At 33.4% G+C, this 12,691-nt stretch overlaps 3 protein-coding genes across 3 annotated transcripts; 1 reads left to right on the forward strand and 2 right to left on the reverse strand.

Annotated features, from left to right (window-relative positions):
* Positions 1-201: 201 nt before the first annotated feature.
* On the reverse strand, positions 202-2,989 carry LOC120268945 (ACT domain-containing protein DS12, chloroplastic-like). The gene is made up of 11 exons (XM_039276218.1): positions 2,842-2,989; positions 2,548-2,720; positions 1,679-1,739; positions 1,474-1,599; positions 1,302-1,396; positions 1,148-1,232; positions 993-1,052; positions 844-899; positions 642-747; positions 491-559; positions 202-415 (listed from the first exon to the last, which is right to left on the reverse strand). Exons 2-11 carry the CDS (start codon positions 2,688-2,690, stop codon positions 353-355), a joined length of 864 nt encoding a protein of 287 aa, XP_039132152.1. The 5' UTR covers positions 2,691-2,720; positions 2,842-2,989; the 3' UTR covers positions 202-352.
* Positions 2,990-4,944: 1,955 nt separating this feature from the next.
* Positions 4,945-7,510, forward strand: LOC120268943. The gene is made up of 3 exons (XM_039276216.1): positions 4,945-5,063; positions 6,249-7,205; positions 7,283-7,510. The coding sequence occupies exons 2-3, from the start codon at positions 6,307-6,309 to the stop codon at positions 7,308-7,310; spliced, it is 927 nt and encodes a 308-aa protein (XP_039132150.1). The 5' UTR covers positions 4,945-5,063; positions 6,249-6,306; the 3' UTR covers positions 7,311-7,510.
* A 52-nt stretch (positions 7,511-7,562) lies between these two features.
* On the reverse strand, positions 7,563-11,590 carry LOC120268941 (afadin- and alpha-actinin-binding protein). The gene is made up of 16 exons (XM_039276213.1): positions 11,466-11,590; positions 11,352-11,380; positions 11,171-11,282; positions 10,976-11,073; positions 10,540-10,636; positions 10,360-10,449; positions 10,166-10,228; positions 9,987-10,061; positions 9,784-9,849; positions 9,610-9,687; positions 9,166-9,276; positions 8,969-9,046; positions 8,741-8,860; positions 8,228-8,271; positions 8,097-8,145; positions 7,563-7,801 (listed from the first exon to the last, which is right to left on the reverse strand). Exons 1-16 carry the CDS (start codon positions 11,496-11,498, stop codon positions 7,793-7,795), a joined length of 1,152 nt encoding a protein of 383 aa, XP_039132147.1. The 5' UTR covers positions 11,499-11,590; the 3' UTR covers positions 7,563-7,792.
* Between the last annotated feature and the right edge of the window lie 1,101 nt (positions 11,591-12,691).

Here is a 12,691-nt window from a genome sequence, read left to right on the forward strand (position 1 = left end):
CATGCTTGACTAATGACTAGTTTTGTGTGTTGTTATAATTCTCCAATTTGAAATAATTATTGCCTTGCTGATTTTTTTTTTTAATATGTATGTGTGGATCTGTGTATTTATGTATATATATACTTCAGAAAAAAAGTGGTTATTTTTTTGTTACAAATACAATCTATTCATTAATTTTTAATTGTACTTTTGATATGCAAATTAACAAGATACAGCACCATTTTCAATTTAAATTCTCATAATGATCAATTAAACAATTGATCAATGTTTGATGATTTCAAACACTGTATATTGTTGCATAAAATGGACAACTTCCAATTAAATCATTTGTGTTTGATTATTCAGAATGGCTCTAAAAGCTCGCCTCTTCCGTCGTCGGTCTCCTCAAGAAATACCTCAAACTATTTGCAAGAACCTGAAAATCAATAACCAAAATGATGAAACAATTACTTCTACATTAAAAAGCCGAAACTCAAGAAGGATTTGATACCTGCTGCAAAGGCTTAATCAGTGCTTTATCCTGATAACTCACATGAAACTTTGCTTTTGCCAACAGTCCCTGCATGCAATGTAACTTTCGTATTAATACGAGAAATCGAAAGTCAATTAAGTGAATATGAGCATGAACGACGATAACTTACCTCGGTGTCAAACTCTCCAGATTGGACCTTGATGTTTATATCAGTAATGATCTTAACAAGGTCGACCAATAATCCGGGATGATCAGCTGTTTCCACCACAAGTAAACTGCAGACAAGCAAAAGAAAATGGAAACATTTTTACTGACCTTTGAATCAAAACAGAACATGAGATGATGGATATTGAATTAGAAGCATTATATACCTTCGATCGGGGCCATCATCATAAATGTATATATGTGTTGCAATATCCACATCCACCTGATTATGCAAAAGTGGCACAAGAAACTCAATTTTGAGAATAATAGAAATTTCCAGTTCATGATCAATATAAAGGGTAAAGAAAAGCCGTGCCTCTTGCATCGGTGGATCAATACCAAATGCTGCTCCCATGGCCAATTGGGCACTGGCTTCCTGATCGATAATTCAAAACATGCAAACAACTGTTTACCATACAAATCTACTGAAAGAAAAATGAGAATACATAGGTAGCTGTGTCGGTAAATTACAGGATGGTACTTTAGCAGATTGTTTATGATTGTCAAGCGTATCGCTTCTAATAATTCCGGGTCTTCCACTTTACGACCGGTAGACCTAAAATACAAGCCATGCCATCGAACTAATAAAATGTTCATAAAAAAATTTCACACTTGCTGCGCTTACGCTTTCGTGATGGCAAACTTATTGTGCTTGCCCGAAGAGTCTAAGAACACATTAGCCTTGACGACATTGAGCCCTAAGCCTTTAAGTGACTTCATCTTCAGAAAACAAGCAAAACAAGCATTTTAGTAGCCAAATCGAAGTCCAACATCAATTTAGTAATGTTTCAACATACAGTGTCAAGAAGAGCTCCGAGGCGATCACCAAAGGTTATCTCGACAATAGTCATATCGGGATCGGAATCTTGATCTATGATAACTTTGGGAATAGGAATTTTATCTGCCTCACTAGGACTCTCATCCTGTTAACCACCATAAATGTATAAGCAACACATATGCAATTAACCGACGATTTCACTTGAATATCAAGTGGTTTCTTACCTCCACAGCAGTGGGAGATGCAGCTTTAGGAACATTCAAAGATGATGCAGAAGATGATAATCTAACATGATCCAGTGAAAATTAAATAAACAATAATCTCAGATCTATTCAGCAGAAATGAAGTACATGTAATCAAATATTGTTTAAATTCTGAATTTCTAACAAGATTTTAACTAAAATTACTGAATTAAAGACCCAAACAATATTAACATAGAGAAATTCAAGAGCAAGATCTCATCATAACATGGAGCATATATAATCTCAGATCTATTTGGCAGACATGAAGCTTATTGTGCAACAGAAAAAGAACTCGAGCTTGGAATTCCATCAATCATGCAAGAAAACAGAAATTCATACATTCATAATCCAAAACCAATCAAACTCACAACAATTTTCACAAGTAGTAAAGAGAAATTAAGGCATAATCCTCAATCTATTCAGCAGAAATGAAGAACATATAAACCCTGATAATCTAGCATGCATGATTATATACAAAAATAAAATAGTGAAATTCAAGAACAAGACCAAATCATATCTATTCAGCAAAATTGAAGTTAATCATGCAACAAATCAATCAGAAAAAAACCTAGGAATTCAGTTGATCACGCAAGAAAACAGAAATTCATCCATAATCCAAAACCAATTTAAACTCTTAAAAATCTATCACAAAAGAACAAAGAATTATTTAACACATGATCTTAGATCTATTCAGCAGAAATGAAGTACATATAAACCCCAATATTCTAACATGATTATAGACCAAAAAATAAATAAACAAAGGAGGAACTTTTATCTTTGGGATTCAGTAAATCAAGCAAGAAAACAAATATTTCCACACTCCACAATCCAAAACCAATTCCACATTCTACCTTGCAGTACAAAAAGATAAAGGAGCAAGATTGAACCCTAATAAGGAACCCCAAAGATGGCATCTTTTGGACATTTTAGAGGTCTCAGCCAGCTTAAGGCCAGAACAAACATCAAGACTACCAGAAACCATGGCCACCATCATCCTCACTTTGGAAAAAGATGAGAAGAAGAGCTGAAACAAAAGCAAGTGCTATGAAAAACAACAAATAGGCAGTAAAGAGTTTGGCATTGGAGTAGAAGGAGAGGAAACCAAGGACTCTATCTATCTATCCATTGACAAGACAAGGCTTCACCTTAGAAGTCTCTTTCTCAGTGAGCCTCAATGCCAAGCATCTCTAGAGTGATGGAGTTGTGGGGATGATGAGGATGAGGATGAGGATAGGACCAAAACCATTTGGGCATCCTTCTTCATTGTTACTTCCACCATTTCCTTGTCTTCTTCACTGTCCCTTTTTTAATTAATTAATTATTTAATTAATTAATTCATTATATATATATATATATATAGACTTTATGTGAATTGCGGAAATTCATAAAAAAATCGGGCAGTTGAGCACAATACCAATTAAAGTGCTACCATAATTAGAAGTTAGTTGAGTTGATTAGTTTAAGTTTTATTTTTAAAATAATTTGTAGTAGAAATAGGGTTGGACAGTTCAAATTTTTTTTTCAAATATTGTGCTGAAATTGATTAAATAATTGAGATCAAAATACTGTGACCAGATTCAGATTTTTAATGTGCTACTCTGTTTATAAGCAGAGTGATAGTGTCATTGCACAGTGCATAACCACCATTAGATTAAAATTCAATGGCCTACATCAATGTTTATAGATTTTTAATCTATAGACGTACTCAGATGATTGATGCTCATATATATATATATATATAATTTATTAATTGATATTTTATTGCTAGTTTTTATTCATGGATTGTGGCGTTGTTAGTTTTGAGTGTAAATATAAATAATAATTTGGGTTAATAAAAAAGAGTGAAATCTTCGAACTTCTGTTTGGGAGGAAAATAAATTATAATTTTTTATAATTAAAAATAAATTTGAATAATTTTAAATTATATGAATTTGTTTATTTTGATAATTTTTTAATTTATTAGTCTAAACTAATATAACCTTCATCCACTCCAGTTTTCTTGCCTTCGTCAATCGTCACTGTCTTTTTTTCTTTAGATAATATATATATATATATATATATATATATTATTTTTATATTTTATTAATAATTTTTCTTATTCATTGATTTTGGGATATTGGTTTTGACTATAAAATAGTAATAATAATAATAATTTTAATGGATTTTGAGTCTGAGTGAAAGATTAAAAGATCAAGTTTTTCGTAACAGTGAGTGACTTATTTATGTAATTAAAATAAATAAATAAATAAGATTTAATTCGATTAAAATGCATTTATTATTATATTTTGATTGGTATTTGGTAGGGAAGGACGAATGAGTGAGGACAAAGTTTGTTGGTGAGTACTAGAAATAATCATACTATATTATATCTATTATATATATATAATATTAAATCTTTCTTTTCATTATATTTGACTTATAAATATTCAAAACCAATCTTGGTTTGGAGTTTCGGGATAATTTTTAATTTTTAATTTTTTTAAAAAAAAAGATAGATAAACCACATTCTAAATATTTATTTCTCAAAATTGATAACTTGTATTTTTTTTTTACAAATTTTATATTAAAAAAATGATAATTCACTTATATATATATATATATTCAAAATCTTATTTACTATTTACCTTTTGAATTAAAGAAAGACATTTTTTTTTTAAGGAGATTCTTCTCTTCTTGCCTTTCATTATCATTGCCATGTGCAACTAAGGTCCCCAATCTAGATATATATTTTTTATTGTTTAGCTTTAATTTAAAAATAATAATTTTTAAAAAACGTCAATTAATATAAACACATATATTGATAATTTCATTCATAAAGCTAAGTAAAAAAATTATAACTTGTTGACAATAAGGTTGTCAATGAGGACAAATTTAGTGAAACGGAAACTTTATTGATGTGAAATTAATTATTTTAATAATTTAATATATTTTTTTAAAATTATTAATTTAGGAAGACAAAATCAAAACATCCCTCTCTTGCCATTACATAACACCAAATATATTTTTTTATTTGATTATAAAATAATTCCTTTTAATATTTTATAATATGATCATTAATAATTTGATGCACTAAATTAGTGACCTAAACCTCAAGATTAAGATCCAAAACACTCCACAAATTGAACATAAATGAGGTCCTATTTGAAGGTTACTTTTTAGGGTGCGAATAGTATTAAGATGATAAGAAGATCTGGACCGTTCATTTAATCTCAAGATTCGTACTCTTTGAAGGGCGGTGGTTTCTAAAAGGTCTCTGATCCCCTGCTTCGCTATCTCTCACTCTCACAGAGAGAGAGAGAGAGAGAGAGAGATCGGTTTAGGGTTTTTCGATCACTCTTCTTCTCAATTGCAATCTATTGGAGTAAAGGTGAGACTTTTAGGTCACTGGATTGGAATCAGCTCTCTTATTTTTGTATTTTTTACGCTTTTTTTCCTGATTTTTTTAATTATTTTTAAGCATTTGGTGGTTTGATTTGTTGAATATGGTGTGCGTATTGTTGAATTTCGTTCTTAATGGATGAAATGTGATTTTTTTTATATGGTGGGATTTTTATTTTTGTTTGTAATTTGTTTTTTCTCTTAGTTTCTATGTTGATTGATAGTTTGAGTAGTAGAAGCATGATGGTGTTGGTCGAATTGTGGGTTGTGGAAAAGATTTGAACTTTGATTCAGTGAGTGTTTGTTAGCAATTGAAGAAAAAAAGCATTTTGTGATGATGATCATGGAGAAATGAAAAGGTATGGATGTGAAATTGGGTGCCCTGGATTTGATAATGTGGAACAATATTCATAAGAAATTGAAAGGTTGTGCTTTGTTAGATTTTTTTTTTTTTGGGTCTAGATTATCATGAATAATTGCAGGATTGAATGAATTGTATTGTTGTCGTATTCATATTCACATTGCTATTATTGTCGAAGCAGGGCCGAAGAAATAAAGCAAAATGATAACATTCCTGTAATTGTTTACTAGAATTCAGTTCCCTTTTGAATCATTGAGTTTAGAATCATGTCACATTGATAATTGTTTTACAATTTAGGAAGTGAATCATATTGGTTCTCAATCAGGCTGTTCTGTAGCTGATATGCAGAATGAGAAATCTTATGTAAAAATGCTGACTTTATATGTTTATAGTTTCATTGATAACAATTGAAATCTTATGTAGAAGTGACTGTAATTTTGTACAGGTAGATGTTTTTAGTTTCATTTGTTTACAGTTCAGTATCAATGTAGTCGAACAATAGAAGTTAGCACAATGGAAACATTCCATTTATTTGAGTTATGAATTATGCCCCATTGATACTTGTTATATGGTTTAGAAAGCAAAATTATGTAAGTTCTCAAACAGGTTGTTCTAGCTTATATTCGCAGAATGAGAAATCTTATACAACATGCTGAATTTATAACACTGAATTTTAGTTTCACTGATAACATTATATCATAGGCTGTTAATAATCTGGATTATTTTTCTGAATTTCATGATGCATTGTTGAGTGCTCTTAGAAGTAACTTGAAGATTGCTTATAGTATTGCTTCCATTTTGGCATTAACGCAGGGCATTACAATAGGCACATCTCCGGCCACCGATTTAGTTAATTCTTAGAAGAAAAGGGATGTTGTTCGAATCTTTGAACTTGCAGGAGCTGCAATTAAATGTTAATTGGGAAGACGTGGTTTGTCCCGTATGTTTGGAGTTCCCACACAATGCTGTCTTACTCCATTGCTCATCATACGACAAAGGTTGCCGTCCTTTTATGTGTGACACTGACCATTCTCACTCTAACTGCCTTGATCGGTTTAAAACCACACATGGACTGCCTACAGCTTTCGAGCCATCTTCGTCCCCAAGTGATTCACTTGAGGAGATAGTTCAGCTGAATCCAACAACTGTCGGCAGCTTTCCGATCTGTCCGCTCTGTAGAGGAGAGGTGAAAGGATGGGTTGTGGTTAATGAAGCTCGCGTGTACTTGAACATGAAGGAAAGATGCTGCCAAGAGAAAGAGTGCTCATTCGTCGGTAACTACATGGAATTGCAAGTGCACACCAAGCAAAACCATCCGAATGCACGTCCATCAGAGATCGACCCTGCAAGAAAACTTGAATGGGAAAATTTCCAGCAATCAACCGAGTTAATAGATGTCCTAAGCACCATACATTCCGAGGTTCCTCATGGTTTGGTGTTGGGTGATTATGTAGTGGAGTATCTGAATGATTCCGGTGACGACTACGATGACTTTGGCGATGACGGCAACTGGTGGACCTCCTGCATTTTCTATCACATGTTTGAAAATTTCCGGGTTTGCGGTAACCGGCAGAGAAGATCAAGAACTAGTGACAACAGGAATCATCACATACAAAGATCAAGGTATGATGCTTCAATCACAGATGAAGGCTCTACATCATCAGTTGAGGTTGTTGAGAGTAGGTTTGATGAAATCGATGGTGACGAGGAGGTTGTAGTAGGGAGCAGTGGCGGCAGTGCGGTCTCTGGAGGAAGCGCCAACCACCGCAGGTTTGTGAACTTTTATAACTGAGAGTCGATAAAGTTTCAGATATTTATACATACATCTAACAATGTTAAATTTGCAGTTATCGGAGGCGGAGATCTCAGATGTAGGACCAGAAGCAGCAACTAGAGCTTTGGGAGACTTTTTGAGCTTCATTTTGTGCACCCATAATACAACTGCTTCTCCATGATAATAAATTGGGCAAAGCATGCCTTCTCTACTCTGTTGTTATTCTGTCTTATATTCATATAATGTTCACAAATGCAATTCTTAAATTGGAAATGCTAACTAAGGTAATTGGCAAGAGTTATATGCATGAAAGCCCTTTGATTAATACAGTTTAATATAATTTTCACATTGGTAAATTTGAAAGGAAGGCTGCCAAAGTATATAATTAGGTGGTTGGTATGTTGTCATTACAAATATTACTTTTGGATGGAGTTGACCAAATGAAAACACAACAAAAAATCAAGTCTCGGTTACAATCTCTTGACTGGGTTTTCCAGTCCGGAACATACAACGGATGTTACATGACGCCAAACCAAGAAGGTTTCAAAGCTTGCACCATCATTACATCAACATAAACTGAGGCTCAAACCACCTGTAGAATGACAAATCTAGTATAGTCAGTTCATGGTAACTTGTTTCTTTCATAATAACACTTACAGAAAGATATCTGTTCTAGTCAAATCAAACAATGATTGCATGAAGAAAAATGTTTAACCTGGACGTCCATCAATAAAACTAGAATGAGCGAAAGCAAAAAAAAAAAAACAGAAGAAAAACCAGTTTGGACAAAGCCAGTGATTTTAAGCTACACTTTTGTTATCACAATCAGGTTTAGGAGTATAAGGAATATGTAGAGCAGAATTCGGGAAAGTTCAAGGCATACATACCTCGGTGGAAGCCACTTCCCTTTCGGTATCTAGATGCAGATTCAATCTCCTGCATGAAAACAAAAACATGCAACTTTTTTTATATGCAAGAATATGTAAGGAGGCAAGACAACTGAAGGAGGTTCATTCACCTTGGCTTATCAGATTTCGCAATATGCTTGGACATTATTGAAGCCTGCAGGGAGAATGTCAGTTCAAGTTTTAGTTATTAGAAATGAGACAATAGAACTAGAATGAGTTTAAACAAGTCCAAAAAACTCATGTGACCAGGGATTAAAAGGAAAAAGTTTATGAGGTGAAGTGTTAAGTGTGTGGAACGGTAATGCAGAATAGAAATATAAACTTAGAAGCATGCTAACACATCTTAGGACACAATATCTGAAAGATATCCAACCACAGTAAAAACCTAAGGCTTCTATAATTTAGGGATAATAAGCAAGCTTCAAAGGCAACCGTTCTGTCTCAAAATCAAGTAGGTGGCAATTCACTTGATAGAAATAATACATAAAAAATGTTTGTATTCCTCAATCTAAAGGTCAAACAGCAAGCAACTCATAAATGTATAGAGATCAGAAATAAGAGACCAACACGAGCAAAACAAAGAAAAATGCTTCTGCAGTGGTAAGGGGCTGTTTGTTACTAACCTGCTCCTGAATAATGCTCCGAGCTTCAACCAGTTGCGCTTCGAGTTCAAGCTCCCGCTCAGTTGCTTCAGATGTCACCTCTGCTCCTTTTTGTAAATCTTGGAGTTGACCCATCCGAGACTTCTCACCAGAAAAAAGGTTAAGTTCAAGTGTGAAAAAACAGAAAGTCAGCAATACAACAACCGTGCTCTATAAGGTAAAAATGGAACAAAATCCTACAAATCCCACCTTAATTGAAGCCATCTTAGTTCGTAAACTCTCTTCTATTTGGTCTCTGGCCATATGAAATGGTAGGTCAAAGACATCCTGCAATTTACCATTGTGAAGCTTTCTCCCTTATCACAAAAATCTATAACTTATAAGCTCCTATCAGCAATCCTATAAACAGAACAATATTGCTGAATTAAGGAGTAATTTGAACGTACTGTCCTGCCGCCCAGTGGGGATTGGGGTGAGTCCATTTCAGGCTTCTCGTTGACCGCCAAAGATTGTTGGGGTAACCCAGTAGGAGCATTTAAGAAGTCACGCATGTCCACCTGCACCACCCATCCCACAGCATATCATTTCTAAGTAACGATAAGATTAGCAAGAAATAATTCAACCAATTAAATAACTGTCAAAAACAATAATTTAATTTTTAATATTAAAAGCATAAGTTTGAGTAGCTACAGATCAAGTAAGTTTAAAGCCTTGACTAAGTAAGAACAAGGGATTAAGCAGTTCCTGAGTACAAATGCAGAAAAGAAGATATTGCTTTCTAGTTTTTAGGTCCTCTTCGAAATTTTTTGACAGTTCCATGCTATAGAACTCTTCCATCCATGAAATCTCTTTTACCCTTTCCAAAGAAAGAATGAACATTAGGGCATTACCTGCATGGAACGTAATAATGCTCGCAGATCAGAATTCTCTGCCATCAACTCTTGCTTCTTCACTTCATATGCATCCACCTGTTGACAGCAATCAGGTAATCACCATAAGAAATTGAGTAATCACCAATTAAAACTGCACACAGACAAGGAAAACACAGGGAACAACTCCCATACAATCATTTTATAGAAATCACTGTCAGCTTTTTTTCCATTCCACGTTCCTCGCTGACGTCCTTCTTTCTGTTTGTAACAGTAATATATCTCATTAGAAGGGTATAAATAGTTACACAAAACAATGAATGACAGAAAAGCTTAAATCTAATTGAAAGACAAGTACACAGAAAACATATATTCGTTCGATCTGTGGCAGGTTATACCTGCAATAAATTCATTATCTCCATGCCAGAGCGAGATTCCTTCTTTTTCTCCATTAACACTTGGTTGAGCCTCTCCTACAAGATAACATAAATGACAAGCAGTTGCAGTCATCCTAATTTTTGACACACACAATATTCAATACAAAGAGTATGTGATGGAACGCTAAAGAACCACAAACCTGTAACTTTATGTATTCCTTCTCCCTTTTCTTCATTTCATGTATTTGTTGTGTGCGCACTTGCTTGTAGTGTGAAGGCAGCAAATAAATAATTGTGCCCATTTCATAATAACATAATTAAATTTTCTAAAAGGAAAATCAAACATACTTCCAACCTGATGAAGGAAGAAACCAAACAGTAAATTTATTTCTACCTGATTGCCAATAACCATTCTCTGAAACTCATCCCTTTCCTGCTGTAGCTTGTCAATTTGAGCCTTAAAATTGGCAGCAGCTTTAGCCTCCTGATAATATGAAATAAATAACTAATGCAAATGTAAGCAATTTCCCAGAAAAATCCAAAAATGCATGAAGTGTAAAGAAGTTGGATAGACCGTTCGGGTCAAGGTAGCCAGCTCTCGATCTTTGGCTGCTAATTGTGCCTCAAGCCTTTCTACCTTTGCTTCCAGTCTTGATATGTCAGATTGCAGCCTATAGCAGCATTAAAAATTTCATGAATGTTATGAAACTCTGGTCACATTTACAGCAAACCTATCATCTAAATTTTGCTTCCAGTCACTTCTAGTTTTGACTCTTGAATCTCCAACATTATATAACACAAACTATTTTTATCCACACATCTGAACATAAAGCTATCAATAGCTTCCCCAGTGAAAATTTCGACCTATCCACATTCCCACAAATTTCTTAAAAATAAGAAAAATTAAAACTTTCAAGTCTTGAACATCACATTGCAACAAAACAATTAATTAGTTGATCACCAACAAAAATTAACATCAGCCGATCATAAATAGTACACTCAAAGTTCACCTTTGCCTCTGTTCATTAGACGACTCCCTAAACTCAATATCCCGCTGCCGCTGCTGAAGCAAGGAGTATATGCAATTACAAGTCCGCGCAATTGAAACCTAACACCAAAAAAAAAAATTTAAAAAAAGCAAAAATCAATATTTCAACAAAAATTTAAAAGAAAAAAAAAATCATATGAAAAGTAAGAAACCACACAGGATCGGAAGCAAAGAGATCAAGCGAAGCCGGGAAGCCAAATGTGACAAGGGTTTGGTTCAAATACTTGGCACAGTGTTCCAGGTTACTCGCATCCGCAAACGCGTAATCCCTGCAAGATAACACCATCATAAACCCTAAAAACTCAAACCTAATCCCACATATGGTGAGATCTACTCACCCGATCCCAAATCCCGGCGGTCCAGGAGCCTACATTGGGAATCAAAACATCAAATCAGACAAGCAGAAGAAGAAGACAGAGATGGAGATGAAGGAAAGGGATCTCGCGAGTTACCGCGAGGTCGAACTCGGAGTGAGCCATGGCCATGTCGGAGCGAGTTGGGGATCGAGAACGAGACCTCGCCGGCGATGTCTTCGAGCCTTCCCAAATTCGAAATGAAGGACGCGTGGAAGCGATGGAAAGACGAAGATAAAAACAGTTGGTTATTTCGGATTCGGATCTTTAATTTTTAATGGAGCTCCGAAATATGCAGATGGATTTTATTCGAATCCGATACCCGTTTTATTTTTTATTATTTTAGTTAATATTTTATTTAAATTCAGATATAGTCCTCTAATTATATAATTTTGTTTGTTTTGATCCTTCACCTTTTCTACTATAATGCATAATTCAGAGATGATATTAAATCAACTCTTTCCTGCATTTTGTAAATAAATTAACTCATAAGTTGAAATAAATATTTTCATATTTTAAAATTTTTTGACTAAACAATGTAGGAAAGAGTTAGAAGACCACCCTTTTAAATATATAATTTATAAATTAAGTAAATATTTTTTTTTATGTAATTCAAGTATTAAAGTAAAAATGGTTTAAGGATCAAAATGAAAATATGAAAATAGATTAGGGACCTACTATGCATTAAAGCAGCTCATAATCCAGACAATTAGAAGACAACAATAAACATTATTCTTCTCATTTAAGAAACCTGTGACAAGGGTAAAAGTTAAGTAACTTGGAAATAATTAATGGAAAATACTTGCTTGCTAAGTTCCATTAATGCCCTATTTTATGTTTCTTACCAACAATGTCCCATTTTCATGTCCTTGGAATTCAAATATATATTAATAAAATAATAAGTTTTCAATTAATATTTGATTTTTTATAATAATTTTTTTTAATGTATATAGGCAAATAAAGAACCATTAATCATTGTGTTGGAAAAGGATCAATTAACTTTTCGTAAATGTGGTCTTTCTAACTCTATTAAGATTACAAGATATAAAAAGAAAAAAAAATTATCTAAATAGAAATGAAGATGTCTATTAAACATAATAAAAATTATTTTATTTTATTTATTTATTTATTTTTGTGTCATTAATCCACTAATTTTCTAGCTTGTGCACACTCAGGGGAATAAAACAAAAAAATTAGAAGCTTATTAGGAAAACATACCTCTCCAGACAAGTGCTTTTTTTTTTGACATAGACTATAATACAATCTCAAAATTACTAGTTAAAATGACAAAAAAATTATAATTAAGGAAAATAATAATAATAATA

The sequence above is a fragment of the Dioscorea cayenensis genome, chromosome 9, assembly GCF_009730915.1.
Source record: "Dioscorea cayenensis subsp. rotundata cultivar TDr96_F1 chromosome 9, TDr96_F1_v2_PseudoChromosome.rev07_lg8_w22 25.fasta, whole genome shotgun sequence".
Taxonomy (NCBI): domain Eukaryota; kingdom Viridiplantae; phylum Streptophyta; class Magnoliopsida; order Dioscoreales; family Dioscoreaceae; genus Dioscorea; species Dioscorea cayenensis.

Bases quoted from the DNA above. Each gene is read 5' to 3' on its own strand.
- LOC120268945 (XM_039276218.1), bottom strand. From the start codon at position 2,690: ATGATGGTGGCCATGGTTTCTGGTAGTCTTGATGTTTGTTCTGGCCTT. The intron at 1,233-1,301 runs GTAAGCGCAGCA...CTTGTATTTTAG, and splicing joins AAGTTTGCCATCACGAAAGC to GTCTACCGGTCGTAAAGTGG. The intron at 748-843 runs GTATATAATGCT...GCTTGTCTGCAG, and splicing joins GATGATGGCCCCGATCGAAG to TTTACTTGTGGTGGAAACAG.
- LOC120268943 (XM_039276216.1), top strand. From the start codon at position 6,307: ATGTTGTTCGAATCTTTGAACTTGCAGGAGCTGCAATTAAATGTTAAT. The intron at 7,206-7,282 runs GTTTGTGAACTT...TTAAATTTGCAG, and splicing joins GGAAGCGCCAACCACCGCAG to TTATCGGAGGCGGAGATCTC.
- LOC120268941 (XM_039276213.1), bottom strand. From the start codon at position 11,498: ATGGCCATGGCTCACTCCGAGTTCGACCTCGCG. The intron at 11,283-11,351 runs GTGAGTAGATCT...GTTATCTTGCAG, and splicing joins CCGCCGGGATTTGGGATCGG to GGATTACGCGTTTGCGGATG. The intron at 9,688-9,783 runs GTATGGGAGTTG...TGCTGTCAACAG, and splicing joins GTGATTTCTATAAAATGATT to GTGGATGCATATGAAGTGAA.